Source organism: Canis aureus, chromosome 10, assembly GCF_053574225.1.
Source record: "Canis aureus isolate CA01 chromosome 10, VMU_Caureus_v.1.0, whole genome shotgun sequence".
Classification (NCBI taxonomy): Eukaryota; Metazoa; Chordata; class Mammalia; order Carnivora; family Canidae; genus Canis; species Canis aureus.
Window position 1 is genome coordinate 59212001 of NC_135620.1, and position 16049 is coordinate 59228049.

A 16049-nucleotide genomic window follows, 5' to 3' on the forward strand; every position below is an offset into this window, starting at 1 on the left:
ACTATAGTAACCCCTCTCCAAGCATAGTGTGTGAATAGCTGGCTTGTAATCATGTAATTTTAAATTAGTATACCATTTATTTAAAAGTCACAGCCTTTTTTCCAATAACTTCTTATTGCAGAACTTTTTCAAACATAAACATACACGGAGATGGAGAGAATAATTTAATGAATCTTTGTGTACCTGTCACCTTTGTTGATTTTCAGATGTTTCATTCCTTTCAAGTTGGTTCCTAATTCTTTTGATCAGTTTTAAATGGACTACATTATCATCTGATGACTGCATCATCAAGAATCTTGATGCTTGCCTGTTATTCCAAAAAATCAGAGGCTTGGAAAATATAAAGACTGAGGTGTGTTGGTCCTTCCCACAGAGGGAAACATACAACACTCAATTGCTGTATTCAGTGTTGCTTAGCGACATTCTTACTAGAAGATATTTGAGTGATTAATTGTCTAGGAAACTTCCTGTGATGAAGATATGTCACAAATGTGTGGGTTGACAAAACACACCTAGGTTCAGGGGAATAAGACATTTACTAAGCATCTTTTGCATGAACGAATGCTGGTTCGGTACTGGGGGGGATGATAAGATGACCTATGGGAGTCATGGCTACTTGTAGTTTGGAATCACCCAAGGTGAGAACCCAAGACATAGTTGTGAAATGATACTAAGAATACTAGACTGGGGCGCCTGGGTGGCTCAGTTGGTTAAGTATCTGCCTTTAGCTCGAGTCATGATCTCAGGGTCCTGAGATAGAGTCCCGTCTTGGCTCCCTGCTTAGCAGAGAGTCGGCTTCTCCCTCTGCCTCTCCCTTCCCATGAGTGCTCTCTCTCCTCTCTTTCTCTCTCAAATAAATAAATTCTTAAAAAAAAATACTAGACTATTTAACTCCTAGCAGTAGATTATAGAACACAAGTTACTGGGACTGAGGTTAGGGGTGGGGGAAATGAGAATCAACAAAAGGTACAAAGTTGCAGGTATGTGGGATGAACAAGTCTATGTAATACTGTATTAAATACTGGAGATATGCTGAGATAGTAGGTTCCAGGTGCTCTTAGGGCACACACAAAGATGGTAACTCTGTTGGGGCACCTGCTTGGCTTGTTGTCAGTAGAGCATGCGACTTTTGATCTTGGGGTTGTAAATTCAAGCCCCAGGTGGGGTATAGAGATTGCTTAAAAAAGAAAAAAGGTAACTATGTGAGGAGATGATATGTTAATTAGCTTGACTGTAGTAATCATTTCATTATGTATATAGCTATCAAATTAATATGTATTAAATATATAGTTTTCTTTTTTTAAGATTTATTTATTTATTTCAGAGAGGGGGTGGGCAGAGGGAAAGGGAGAGAGAATCCCAAGCACACTCCCCACTGAGCAGGAAACCCAACTTGGGGCCTGATCTCATGATGCTGAGATCACGACCTGAGTGGAAATCAAGTGTTGGATGCTCAATTGTGTGAGCCACCCAGGAGCCCTTAATATATATTTTTAAACTAAATGTATAAAAAGATATGTAACTTATTCTTAAAAGATAATAGAGATATAAAGTATTTCAAAAGTTATAAATAATATACAATTGATAACTGTTATTATAGTATCTGAACAAAGACTTTAAAGGAATATCCATAATAAAAATGAATATTTGGTGTGTTAAAAAAAAAAAGAATGCCAGATTATTAGGACAATCCAGGTTCGTGATTTCCCAAGGCACCATCTTTGTGATTTTGAGCAATCTATTTGCTGGCCCTTGGTTCCCTCAATTGAAAAAAGAGCTGCTGGCCCTTTCACCTCTGAAATTATATGAATTATTTATATCGGACTGTATACTTAAAAGTGACCCTCAGACCTTAAGGGATCACAGACTCCAAGCCCTCATTTTAAAGATGAAGAAACTGCAGTTTCTTTAGGAGCATGCCCCTATCTAAGATCACAGACATAGTGATGGAAATGTCGAGTCTTTTGGGGTGATTTCCTGATGATTCCGAAATCTCAGTGTTTATGTTACCCATTCTATTTGGTTACACTGTGGCTTTTCTTGACTTCAGCTGTGACAAAACTTTGAGAAAGTTGTTTAGTTGAAAAGCTGCCTAACATTATGAAGGTGGGGGAATGATCAGTTCCCCCACACTGAGCAGAAATAAATGAACAAATTAAGAGTATCCCTAGATGTTCACTTTTCTTTTTTTGCTGTTACAGACAAGATATCACAGAATGGCCAAGACCCACAATTAAGGACCTACTTGAAAACCTTCTTTGAAGTAAAGCCCCACTTGTAGTGACCTTCTGAATGTTTTCCTGAGACTATCCTAATTCACTATTAATGGGAGAGAAAGTACTGTATCTCAGGCAACGGGATCAAGCCCGGGATTCAGCTTAAGTGGCTTGCAGACATTTTCATTGCTGGAGTTAGTAATCATTGTTTCAAACTTCCTTTTACAGGATAGCTAACAGCCAGGAAAAATATAGTGGAAAATGCAAAACAACGAAATTATAAAACCTGCCAAATACTTCTCGGAGTTGGAAAAGAGCATCCTGCTTGCTTTGGTAGAAAAGTACAAATATGTGCTGGAATGTAAGAAAAGTGATGCGCGAACTATTGCACTCAAGCAGCGTACCTGGCAGGCGCTTGCCCATGAATACAACTCTCAGCCAAGTGTGTCACTGCGGGATTTCAAACAGCTGAAGAAGTGCTGGGAGAACATCAAGGCTCGGACCAAAAAGATTATGGCCCATGAGAGGAGAGAGAAGGTGAAACGGAGCGTCAGCCCTCTCCTGAGCACGCACGTCCTGGGGAAGGAGAAGATCACCAGCATGCTGCCGGAGCAGCTCTACTTCCTGCAGAGCCCTCCAGAAGAGGAGCCCGAGTACCACCCGGACAACGCAGCCCAAGGTATGGCTTCCAGCAGGCGTGGTCTCTCTGGGTGCCTGCTTGACGTTTTAGTTTTAAGATCTTTAATTTCGAGGGAGTTTGTTAAAGAGAAACTTTTCATGTCAAACTTGATTTTTCCCAATTCAAAATCTCCAGATTGCATAGAACATAAAAACAAGAGGACCAGGATCCCTGGGGTGGCTCACCCTGCCTTTGGCACAGGGTGTGATCCTGGGGACCTGGGATGAAGTCCAGCTTTGGGCTCCCTGCATGGAGCCTGCTTCTCCCCCTGCTTGTGTCTCTGCCTCTCTCTCTCTGTGTGTGTGTGTCTCTCATGAATAAATAAATAAAATATTAACAAAACAAAACAAGAGGACCTGTTGATATCCTTGTTCTAGGGTCTCTCTCATCTTTATTATGAAGAATAAGGAAAAATAAAGGGCTCTATTAATACAGCTATTAATAAAGTACCTCAGTTGCTTATCTCAGCCTACGTCATCCATATTAAAGAAAATTTCTTTGAGAATTTATATTTATTCAATCTTATTTTTTTTAAAGATTTTATTTATTTATTTGACAGAGAGCACACACAAGCAGAGGGAGAGGGGAAGGAGACTCTGTGCTGAGCAGGCATCTCCTTCCCTAGGATCCCAGAACCCTGAGATTATGACCTGAGCCAAAATCAAGAGATGGAGTTTTATTAATTTATTTATTCTTAAAGATTTTATTTAAAGTTTGCAGAAGACACACTGTAAAGCAGAGAAATATTCCTAGGGAGGCCAGAGGGCTGCTCCCAGGACCTAGCAAGCACTGGCCTAGGAAAACTATGATCTTTGGCTTGCAGGATGAGAAATTCACTTATTAGCGTTCCCAGACTAGACTGAGTTCTGAGGGAGTGGTTAATTATAAGTCACAAGAAACTGTCTAAAACTAAGAATATTTTCCATGTGGAGTGAAAAAGATGGTAACCAAGTGAATTGAATACATGTTTTTAGTTAGCACATTTTTTCCCACTATAGGCAGATCATCCTGGGGATAATTAAAAATTTGTTTGCTGATCGTTTGACCAAGATTAAGTCCAGGGAGCCATTTGGACAGCCATAGTGTCATGAACATCACATATTGTTTTCCAGTGCAGAAACCCTGTGTGAGTTTTGATTCTTGAGTTCCCAAGCCAGGGTACCCCCCAGCAGATAGTGTTTGGGTGGACACTGCCAACTTTCTCTCTTACCTCTCCTTGTTAGCATTTATTGTGGATGGAATGCACTGCTAATTGACAGTGTCTGTCTCCTGGCCTCAGAGCCATTCACTCTCGGCAGGCAGTGAAGGGAGTGGTGCTGAGGGAGAGAGGCAGGTGAATCAGCCCGGCTGCTTTTCAAATTGTTTAGTTCCCTGAGAGATGTTGCTGAAGAAGATGCTGGTATAGACTGCTTTCACTTAATGTTGCAAATCTTTGATCTTAATTATTGTGTATTGATTTCATAGCGTTATTCTAAGGGGACAGTCGTATTTCCCCACTTTCAAATTCTAGAGTAGGATCTGGAAAGTTCATTCCAAAAACTTTTTTCTTTCTTTTCAGAGGAAATGATGTCATTCATTTACTCATAAACACAATTTATAAATTTCCAGTGAGAAGGGAACAAATATGAATTCTCAGTGTCCTTCTGTAGTGACATTTCTAGAGATTCACACTTGTAAAAAAGATTGTTTTTAAATTGAATGTTTGTACCTATATGACATGGGAGACTTCTCTTTTTGCTGGTGACGATCAAAGTACAGCCTATGCTGACTATTCCTGTTTCTAGGTCACATCTGGAGGTCAGTGGAGAACCGTGGTGCTTTGTCAGTTGGGAAGTGTGTCCAAAGTAATCTGTTAACACTAGTAGATAAGGTACTGGAATTCTCTTTATCCATTAAAACAGCCTTGAGGTTACCTCATTTTGTATTTCAACTTATTTTCAAGAAAGAAGAAGAAAGCTATAATTGTCATTTATCCCTTCTGGGGCTTGGTGGGGAAAAAGTTGAAAACTTGCATTAGGATATGGCTTTCATTTTGTGGTGTGTATTTTGACACATAGACTGTGTGTGTGTGTGTGTGTGTGTGTGTGTGTTTTACTGTAGTCTCTAACTCTGTGCTATCTAGTACAGTAGCCCCAAGAGGCTAGTAAACACTTGAAATGTGGGTGGGCTGAATTGAGATATGCTCTTGCATATATACACTGTATTATCAAGACTTAATACCAAGAACAGAAAGTAGAAAATCTTACTGATAATTTTTATTTTGATTACACGTTGAAATGATAATATTTTATATTGGATAAAAATATATTATTAAAATTAATTTCACCTCCTTTTACTTTTTTTAGGTGGCTATGAGAAAATTTTAAATTACACAAGCAGCTCGTATTATAGTTCTATTGGACAGTACTGTTCTCACACCTTACAGAGTAGTGCCTGTTACAGAATTAGATGATTAGAGATTTGTTGAAATTTGTTGAACAGGATGGAGCCTGGCAGTATTCCACTAGAGGCCTCTCTCCAACTGTTTCTGTGTGAGATGGTTTCGGCTGTGTCATCTTGATCACCATCCCCTGGATATTCTTAGCTTTGTCCATGACTTTCTTGAGATGTGCATCTGTATTTGAACATGGTAGTCTTAAATTTTAACTCTAAGGAATTATTCTAAGGAATAATTTAAGGTAGTCTTAAATTTTAACTCTAAGAATAACTCTAAGTCTTAAATTTTAACTCTAAGGAATAAAAAACCCCAGCATTTTTCCCCCTTAAATATATTGAAACAATTTGTACCCTATAGATTTATAATATGTGATCATTTGACTGTGATACATATCTCTTGTTATCGTGGGGGAACAGGTTTGCAGAACAAACTAAGGGAGCCAACAAAATGTGCTAGAGGTGGAAAGGAGAGTAGGATGACCAAATGTCAAATACATTTAAGAAAACTAAGCTTTCAAAAAAAAAAAAAAACCTAAGCTTTCAAGTAGTACTCAACTATCTTAAGAAAACTGATATTTAGTTTCATATGCTGTTATATAATAGTTATTATTCTTCTATTATAAAGCTATAAGTGAATAATGCAAACATAGGTACACAAGGCTATAATTAAATAATGCAAACATTTATTAGTAAATTCCATGATTAATCACTTTTTAATCTAATCCTCTTCTTTTGGGGATGGGAACTCCAGTACAGGGACTGAGTTGTAGTTCTAGTCATGGCACATTAACATCATTGGTCTGTGTAAAGCCCCCCTTTTTTGTGTTATTTATGCATTTATTCCCTTGTTATTATCACCATTAACCACGTTCATTCTTTTCTTCTGCCTCCTAATCATTCCAATGTGCTTGTGTATTCTCTCACATGTCCTTGACAGCAGGTATTTTGTATGCATGTATTTTAAATATGCAAAATCTGAACTAAAATCAAGAGTCAGATGCTTAACCTGACTCAGCCAGGTCTTCCTATCCATTTTGCACAAGATTAAGTTGTTTTCTACTTCGGGTGACTTTGTGTTACCTGGGAGAGAGATTGCATGGTTTGTGTTTGCAGCAGGTTGCCATTCCCAGGATAGCCTTTTTCCAATTAAGAGAAGATTCTCCCCATCTGAACACTAGCTTCCATTCATTGGAGCTAATATTTGTGTGAAAGTTAATTAACTACTCCATCAGGCTCTTCTAGTTTTAAGCTTCAGCTTCTGCCAGAGTTTTCTTAAGAGGCCTGAATTGTTTTTTCTTTAAAATTTATACATTAGCACACATTTAAACTAAAAAAGGACAGTTAAAAGTAGAGTCCTTTCTCTGCTCCCAGACATGACCATACTTGTCTTCGTGTTCACAGTTCTATAGAGACAAATTTGGAGATCAACATTTTAACTGTGTGCTCATATTCTTAATAATAGAGCATTTTGTAGTAGATACAACTTGGAGGTAGCATTTTTAAGATGCCTGAGTGATCAGCTGAGCAAGTGAGGCAGGAAGAAGCTGGGTGTTGTAGTAGTTGAGCTTGGATTTTGGAGTCACACAAACCTGGATTAGAGTCCTGGTTCTTTCAATTAGCCAAATGACTTTGGATATTGTGTTTGGTTTTCTTTTCTTTTTTTTTTTTTTAAGATTTTATTTATATATTCATGAGAGACACACACACACACACACAGAGAGAGAGAGAGAGAGAGAGGCAGAGACACAGGCAGAGGGAGATGCAGGGAGCCTGATGTGGGACTTGATGCCGGGTCTCCAGGATCACACCCTGGGTTGATAGGCGGCACTAAACCGCCGAGCCACCTGGGCTGCCCCGTGTTTGGTTTCCTGTAATACCTCTCTTGGAAGATTGTTGTAACAATTAAGTGAGGTGATGCTGCAAAGCACTAGCCTTGTGCCTGGTTAGCTACTCAGAAAATGGTAGCTGCCTTCATCATCATCATCATCATCATCATCATCATCATCAGGCCCCTAAAGCCTGGAATAGTTGAGATAAAAATTTAGAAATGGGGAGAGATGAGCAGCATCATGAGGGCATGAACGTTAAAGACTTAGAGGACTGTGCAGAACTACCCTCTGGAATGGAATCAAAGAAAAGAAGAGGCTAGAGGTCCCACAAAATGTCTATGTGTCCAGCCTTCAAAGAAGACACTTTCAGATCTCACAGTAGATGGGAAGCAGGTGAGGTAATCCTCTTTACAGTTGTTCACATCTGAGGGACCCTATTCTCGGGGCAAAGCCTTTCCCATTCCCTCGTCCTGTGCCTTGGCTCTCCATTCAGAACACGGTCCTGTATACCCTGTTGTGCTGAGTTGAGAGAGATGTGACCCCCTGCAACCAGTTCATTCCCATACCTTTTGGACATGGCCAGCAGTGTCCAGGCCATAGTGGGTTCTCCTCGAGGACGAACAATAGACAGTTTCTGTCTTCACAGTAGGCAGAGACCTGAGGGGGACATAGTTAAGCCACCAGTTTTAACAAGTGCCGTGCCAGAGGTAGGCTCAGGAGGCAGCAAGAATGTGAAGGCAGGACATCTAATTAAAGCCATAGCCCTCGGAGTTGGGAAAGATTCCTAGGGAGACATCTTCACTATCTCTGGATGACACAGAAGTACTTTTAACCTTCTCCTTCAGAAGCGAGACATCTACCTTTCCTTTCATCTTAATTAGGGACCAGTTATGGTAGTTGCGTAACCCCTTGGAGTAAAATAAACCAAACAGGAGCCATTTCCCTTTTATTAACAGAGTATTACGAGTTAGGTTTCCCCCAGCAGCCGTTAACATTCCCGGCATCCCATCTTCTGGAATAATGGAGTGGACTTATAACATAATCAACTCTGTTAATAAATTGATATTATTTTTCTCCAAGGAGACAATTCTCATTATTGGAAACATAAAGCATCCCAAGAAAGCCTTGGAGTCACAGCTGGAAGACTCCATAGGTTAGTGGAGTTAGTGTCTTCCTTATTGAAACTCCTTAATTGATAAAATGTCATTGCCCTATAAAAATACTAGTGCAAATGTGGCACCAGCTAAAATGGCAGCCTTTTGTATCCATAAGCTCTTCTCCCTTTGTGTTCAGAGCTTCAGCCAATAAATATTTACTAGGCATCCTCTGTGTACCAAGCAAAATAATTGGTACCCAAGGATAAAAGAAATGAATAAGCATGGTTCCACAGTAATACTAGGATGTGGTAAGTGCCTTAACAGTAGAGTACTCATAGAGAAAGGAGAGATCTGGGGTTTCACAGATGCTGGACAAAGTAGGGGTTGGGGAGAGTTTAAAAAGGAGAGTCTGGAGTAAATGCAGGTTTAAAGGAGCACAGGGCCCTGGGTTGGGGGAGAGAGGGGAGAGATGAATAATTAGCCCAGCTTCCAGCTGAAGGAACAGAGGCAGAATTGTGAAAAAGAGCTTGGCTTTTAAAGAATATGAAGCCTGTAGTAGGATTGCAGGGCGCCCAGGGTATTTTTGAATAAAGGAAGGCCAGAACAATGAAAACAGAGCCAAAGATGGGAACCCCAGGGAGATATTAAAGGTGAGGAGTGGATGCAGCAAGAGTCTCAGTCCTGGAAGGAGGCTTGAGAAGGAGCAATCAGAGAGGAAGTGTCGAAAACTGATCAGAGAGCCATGGTGCAGAAGCTAAGGAAGACATTTCAAGGATTGTTAAGTGCTAGGGAGAGGTTACGTAAGAGGGGCACTGAAAAGTTTCTTTGAGATCTGGATGTTGCCCCCCAGATGGCAGTGCTAGAGGTAACAGCCAAATGTTAGAGATTGCAGAGAAATGATGTGCTAGGAGGTTAGGCCGGGGAATGTAGACTTGCCTTTCAAGGAACATCCGTGAGGTGGCTCTCCAGGGGTAAGACCCGTGACCAGGAAAAGGAGCAGTGGCACCGTTGTGGAAATCGAATGTAATAAGTGTTCACGGTTGGATGAGAGCCCGAGATGGGGAGATCAGATGGAGGGAGAACTTAATCTGAAAACCCACTGCTGGCCTCGTGCCGTGGCCTTCTGCTCCCTCAGAGTTGTGCACATTCCCCTTTAGAACTTAGATCAACATAACAGGGTCTCCAGTTCTGGATCAGCATAGTCTTGAGCCACTGTTCCCATAGTTCACAGTTCTAGAAGTGACATGACAAAACTCTTTATCATTACTTCTGAAGGGAACACTGGTTTTGACTTGTGGGTTTTTCAAAAGTCAGGCATGGCAAGGGTACCCATAGACACGCAGGCTCATGCAGACGCTGTTTCCGCTACTTCCTGTGATGGGGGACCTGCCATTTGAAATAGGATCGATTTACTCTTTGCCTGTAAAATCTTTGAACGTATATGTTTTCTGCTACTGTTTTTCAGAATCATTTGCTGTTTCAAATAGAGAACTGTGCGATGATGAGAAAGAGTTCATACATTTTCCAGTGTGTGAAGGGACCTCTCAACCTGAACCCTCGTGTTCAGCTGTCAGAATCACAGCCAATAAACACTACAGGAGCAAAACCTCTCAGGAAGGTGCTTTAAAAAAGATGCATGAGGAAGAACACCATCAACAAATGTCCATCTTACAGCTGCAGCTGATACAAATGAACGAGGTGCATGTGGCCAAAATCCAGCAGATAGAGCGGGAGTGTGAGATGGCAGAGGAGGAGCACAGGATAAAAATGGAAGTTCTCAATAAAAAGAAGATGTATTGGGAAAGAAAGCTACAAACTTTCACCAAGGAGTGGCCTGTCTCCTCATTTAACCGGCCCTTTCCCAATTCACCCTAAGACTGCGGGGGTCGGCTCCCTTGTAACCAGCCCATGTGGGCAAAGAAAGCCTGGAACGTGAACTTGCGGTCAGGAACTTGTAACAGAGCTACAAGTAGGAAACTTAGAGCGGTAGTAGTCGCGTATTTAAGAATACATTCAGGTAAACAGCCAGCCGCACCCTGTGTACCCCTTCAGTGGCAAAGAAGCTGTTCCAGTCTCCTGAAAATGATCACTACGAGTGCTATAATTCTGAATGTAATGTCTCTTAATTAGAATTCATACAAGAACCATGTGCGAGTGTTGTTGTTGTATTTTTTTAAATCAGATTGCAAGTGTGACTATAAAGAAGTGTGGCTGATTTTTTTTTTTTTTTTTAAATAGACAGAACTTTTCTATCCAAATGAATGGGCTCCTATTGAAAGCAGCACAAAGACCCAGGAGGCCACACATTGTTTCTGCAGTGGTGGTGCTGTTGCTCAGAACTTGCGGGAAGTCCTTAGGGAACCTCCCTGAGAACCGCACACAGCACCTCTCTCATTGTTTTTTGTTTTGTTTTGTTTTGTTTTTCTTATCAGTGTCGTTTTTTTGTTTTTTGAGTGGCTTTTCTGATTTTAAACAGTCCAGCATTTGGAAGGATATTTTCTAATGTGGCTCATAAACTGCCTTTTAAGGCCTTTCCCCCAAAGAGGAGTTCCAAATAGCAGCTCCAACCGTGATAGTTTGTTGGAACTAAGGATGTAACTGCTTTGAGGGAGAAACGTTCATTAGATTTCTACAATCTGTCATGTCTGTTTTATTAAAAGATAAGACTTGCAATTTTATAGTCACACTGTGTATGTTTTTTAAAGGTGCTGCCTCCCCCCACTGTGCTCATCTTTGCTTTTCCTCTGTAGTGTCCTCCCAACTTTGTGCTACTGAGTTCATGGGCGCCCTGTTTTTAATCTCTAGCCACCTAGGGAAAGGCCCTTCGGTCACTGTGCTCATGGTGCTAGCTGATAGTAATGCTTTGTAGTTTGCATTGCATGGGTAGCATTGGGCTTTTTAAGAACCCATTACCAACATATTTGGAAATATGGATTGGCAAGTGGATATTTGGATTGGGTTGTGATATAACTTCTCCTGTAGCCTAGTGTTGAAAACATTTCTGGGATGTTGGACACAGCAGTAGCTGGAACAGTCAAAGTGACACTTAACGTGCCAAGGCAGGTCAGCAATTTCTGAGTGTGAAATATCAAGGCCATGTGATGGGGAAAGAAAAGAATGTGTGGCAGAAGCTATGTAGGGAGTGTAAGGCTAGGAGTCAGGGCCTGAATTCTGATCGTGGCCCTGCCTCAAAGTACCATGTGACCTGGTGTAACTCCTTTTAATCCAGGCTCTGGTCTTTCCTGTTCATACAACAAGGAAGTTGGTCTAGCTAATGTTCAGAATCTGCTACAACTCCTCGACTATAATAGTCTGTAGAGTCTTGGATGGGTACTGCCAACATCATGGTTGTCCAGAGGGCATGGGTCAACAGGCAGTAATTGACGACTTGCATTGGCTCAGCTTCCTGCCTTCATAATTTTGGGATTTGGGTCCTGGGAGCTATAAGTTCAATAAGATAAACAGACACTTGTTAGTGATGCACTGCATAAAACTTGAATGGATATCAGTTTATTCTCTACCCTGATCTCTTAATATAAGGAACTAGTTATTTGAAGGAAAGCTGTGAAGACTAGTCTTTGAAAGGGAGAATCCTTTTGTAAGGATTTGTGTCCTTCATTTCGTTTTTACCCAATGGACTCTTCAGATAAGACACATCTGGATAAAGTCCCAAGCTTAAATGATTTATGGGAGACAGGACTCGACTCTCCATGCCCTCTCACCCCTTCAGGATTAGGGCAGGGAACAGCAGGCCCTCAACATGGATGTCAACTGAGAGAAGTGTCGCTTTGCTTCACCTACTGATCCATCTGGAAATCTTGTTAATATGCAGCTTCTGGAGTGGGACCTGAGATTTTGCATTTCTTAAAAACTCCCAGGTTATGCCAGTTCTGCCTGTCTGATCATCACACTTCTGTGTAGTAAGGTTTCAGAGGACTCCAAGAAGATTTTACTTATTTCCCACCCCCTACCCAGATTGGGTTTGGTACACTTTGTGTGCAGCTTTGTGCTGGATATTATCCTCTCTCAGAATTTATCACTTAAGCACACAAACAACCATTGCAGAACACAACACACACACAAAAAAATGCTCACACATAATGAAACTATAAAAACATGGAACTAATTCCTAACCAAACAAAGGATAATGAAACCAGCAGCCTAAAGCAACTTGCTCTACTGTTAATGATATTTATGAGTTTTTAACAGTTTTCCACTTGGGCTATGCATTAGAAATAGTATTTTATAAATAATTAGTCTCACCTGGTTCCATTCTCAAAAGATTCTTATTCAGTTGACCTGGGTTGGGGCCTGGTCCTCTACATTTTTTGAAAACTTTAATGGAGATTATAATATGTCATTGGGATTGAGAACCAATGGTGTAGAGCTCACAGATATGTCTCATTTGATCCTTAATCCTGTGAGGTCATGCAGAAGTAAGAAAATGATGCTCAGAGAAGAACCATCTGGTACCAGACCAGTAGCTAATAAATGGCAAAGCAGAAGCTCAGTTCCCAGCCTCTTGATTAGAAAACAAACAGTCCCACCTGCCTGCCCCTGCCCCATCCCTCCAGGTTATATCAGAGATTTGTTTTATTCTGAAAGCCAGATCATGCCTATGGTGTACTTTGGTGTCTCCATTCATGGACAGGTATATGTTCATTTCACCGTTGAGTAGTTCCCTAACTGAGGTGGAAATGCAAAAGCATTTCTTGATAGATGTTGTAGGGAACAGACAAAATTTAAGACAGTTCACCATCCCCCCAGCCAGATCACAGACACAGCCCAGTAAGGGAGGGAAGACTTGTACACAGCTGTCACGTACTCCATTAGTGCATATCTTCAAGTGCATTTGTAGCTCAGAGCAAATAACCACCTCCTCCAGGAGGAAGGAAGCCTTCTGGAGGAGGTGGCATCTGAGCTAAGTCTTTAGAGTTGGCATTTGGACAGGTAGAGATTCAGAAAGAGGAGAACCTTTGCTGGATGCAAGGTCCTGTTGAAGATTCAAGAGGATGAGACACATGATTGGGAAGCAGTGAGAACATGGTGGATTTCCAAATTGGGCAGTAGCATGATCAAAACTGTGAGCCAGGAGGAAGAAGAGAAGGTGAAACTGAGTGTAGAGAAGATGAATCTGGGAGATGAGGTAGGAGGATCTGGCCCTGGTTAGGACGAGATGATAGAAGGATCTAGAGGAGGCTCTAGTCAGACTGGGGGAGACCAATGTCAAGAGTACTGCAGAGGGGGACGCAGTCAGGTTTGGCGGTGGATTGCTTTTGTTGGAGAGGAGAGGTGAGGTGTTAGAGCTAGATGCCTGAAAGAATAATCCTGCCAATTGAAATGAAAGCAGAAAGAATGCATTTCTGGCTCTGACTCAACGCAGGAGAGGTCGAGAGATGAACTAATGCTGTTGCCTGCCACTCAGCCTCAAACACGAGCACCTGCACCCATCTCTGCTTTGATTGTCCCATCTTCACTCTGGCTTTTGTCTCTTCTACCTGTCTGTCCGACACAGTAGCCCCTCTTTGGGTCTTTGTCAGCCCCCTTGTTTTGTGCTGCCTCTGCCCCCAGTACCTCCAGTGCAGCTAGCAGTGCATGTCACCATCTCTTATGGTTTTGTGCTAGAAAGTTCAGAAAAGATTCTTTAGCATGCCATGTTGTGTAAAGGGGCATTAGTGGAGGGGCTGGTAATCCCCATGTAGGCCTATCACAGCCCCTTTACAAAAGTCAAACATGGAAACCTGCCCTCTTAAGCATCAAAATTTTAGGGAATGTTTTATGAATCTCGCAAAGAATCTTAAAATGCATTGGCTTTTTTTTTTTTTTTTTTTAAAGAGGAAAGAATAAAGGAAGAGAGGTGGCATGGTGGCAGAGTGCGTTTGAGTTGTCAACAGCTTCTGCAGTGTCAGGTCAATTACATCAGCACTTGGTCTGGAGCAGGGGAAAGGAATGGCTCTGCCTTCTGGGAATGTCAGAAGGACCTGATAATTATATTTGGCAAAGCCACAAGGAGCGGTTCTGTAATGTCATTGCTAAGAATTACCCTTTTAATAGCATTTCTGGATGTCTGAGCTTTTCAAATGAAGTGACACTCTTTGCTGCCGTGGCTTTCCTCTTTCTTGGGCTGCTTCCAACTGGTCCTCCTGTTCCTCCTCGCCCTTGCTTTGATATGAGTTCATATTTTCTGTCTTCTGCCTTCCCAGCCCTGCTCCTCCAGCCCCTCCTTCTGCACCCACAATAGCTCCCACTCTCCCCTGTTTTAGAGGTGGAGTCAGGTGAGAGTGTGTGTGTGAGGGAAATACTTGCCAAAGGGTAGCACATTCAACAACATCTGGTATCGAGGTGAAGCGTAGCCTTAGACTAGCCAAACTGTGGACAACCTGCTTCCATGCTGCATCTGCTACCTTGGTGTTGGTGGGACTCAGAAGTCATGGGAAAGATCACCAGTGATCCGTGACAGCAACATATTCTTTTCCTAATCGTGCCATATATTATGCCCTTCAACACAATTTACTCATCTTTGCCTCCGTTTCTCCATCCGTGAAAGTGGTGTAATACTTATCTACCTCCCTTAAATGTTGTGAAGATTAGTCTATGTTAGTAAAGCACTTTTGAAATAAAGAGTGATGTAAAGCATTTTAACATTACTGTTGTCATTGTGATATGGACGCCCTCCTGCAGAGAAGCTGCCTTATAGGGGAAGTACCGCAGGTACACTGTGGTTTAGGAACACCCAGTATAGAAAACTTCCATAACAGATACAAGAGTGGGATTATTTGCTTTGTCAAAAATTTCAACATGACATTTTCTTAAACAGCCTTTTGATGTATTTAGAATGAGATTCAATTTATAGGAGAGTGATGAAGGTTTTTTTTTTTTTAAGATTTTATTTATTCATTTGAGACAGAAAGGGGCAGAGAGAGAGAGCCTGAACAGGGGGAAGAAACAGAGGGAGAGGGAGAAGCAGACTCCCACTGAGCAGGGAGCCCGATGTGGGGCTTGATTCCAGGACCCTGAGATCATGACCTGAGCTACCCAGGTGCACTTGAAGTAAGGTTTTTATTTTATTTTATTTTATTTTATTTTATTTTATTTTATTTTTTTTTTGAAGTAAGGTTTTTAAAGAGCATATCTATTGAATCTCCATACAACTGTTAACTGTTGGGTTTGCAAGCTGATTATTACCCTAACAGTGCAATTTATCATCACTAGGTGGAAAAAAGTCTAGTCCTACATTATCCAGATATCCAGATTATGCATGAAGGTTCTCTCACTGTTTTCACTCATTGGAATGAACAGAATGATGATCCTGCTACTTCTGAATGAGGATCAGAAGCTCTAGTTCTACTTGCAAAATGCCCTTACAGCACTGCCAGTGTGTGTGTGAGAGTGTGTGTGTGTGTTGTGTGCGTGTAAGATTAACCATGTACCTTCATTAAAGGGCTCAGAGTGGGGAGCACCTGGGAGCTCAATGGTTGAGCATCTGCCTCTGGCTCAGGGTGTGATCCTGGGGTCCTGGGATCGAGTCATGCATTGGGTTCCCTGCAAGGAGCCTGCTTCTCCCTTTGCCTAGGTCTCTGCCTCTCTGGCTCTCATGAATAAATAAAAAAAATCTTTTAAAAAATCTTTAAAAAAAATAAGGGGCTCAGAGTAGGACGTTCTCTATCCATAAACATGGGCTCTCTTAACTCCTGATGACCGTCAAGAGATTTAATTGGGTTCTGGTTTGAGTCTTCTTTTTATGGGTTTGTTGGGGAAAAAAATTCCAAACCCTATTATTTAAGAAGTTGGG

At 41.5% G+C, this 16049-nt stretch overlaps 1 protein-coding gene across 4 annotated transcripts in view; it reads left to right on the forward strand.

Annotated features, from left to right (window-relative positions):
- MSANTD3 (Myb/SANT DNA binding domain containing 3) overlaps positions 1-14899 on the forward strand; it is a 25947-nt gene extending 11048 nt beyond the window's left edge. For 2 of the 4 annotated variants that reach the window (XM_077912705.1, XM_077912704.1), the window contains exons 2-3: positions 2445-2895; positions 9723-14899. In XM_077912705.1, the coding sequence (XP_077768831.1) occupies positions 2478-2895; positions 9723-10132 (828 nt within the window). In that variant the 5' untranslated portion in view covers positions 2445-2477 and the 3' untranslated portion in view covers positions 10133-14899. Of the gene's footprint in view, positions 1-225; positions 353-2444; positions 2896-4679; positions 4766-9722 lie in introns of those variants that run through there. The other 2 variants (XM_077912707.1, XM_077912706.1) reach the window with 2 other exon arrangements.
- Positions 14900-16049: the final 1150 nt, after the last annotated feature.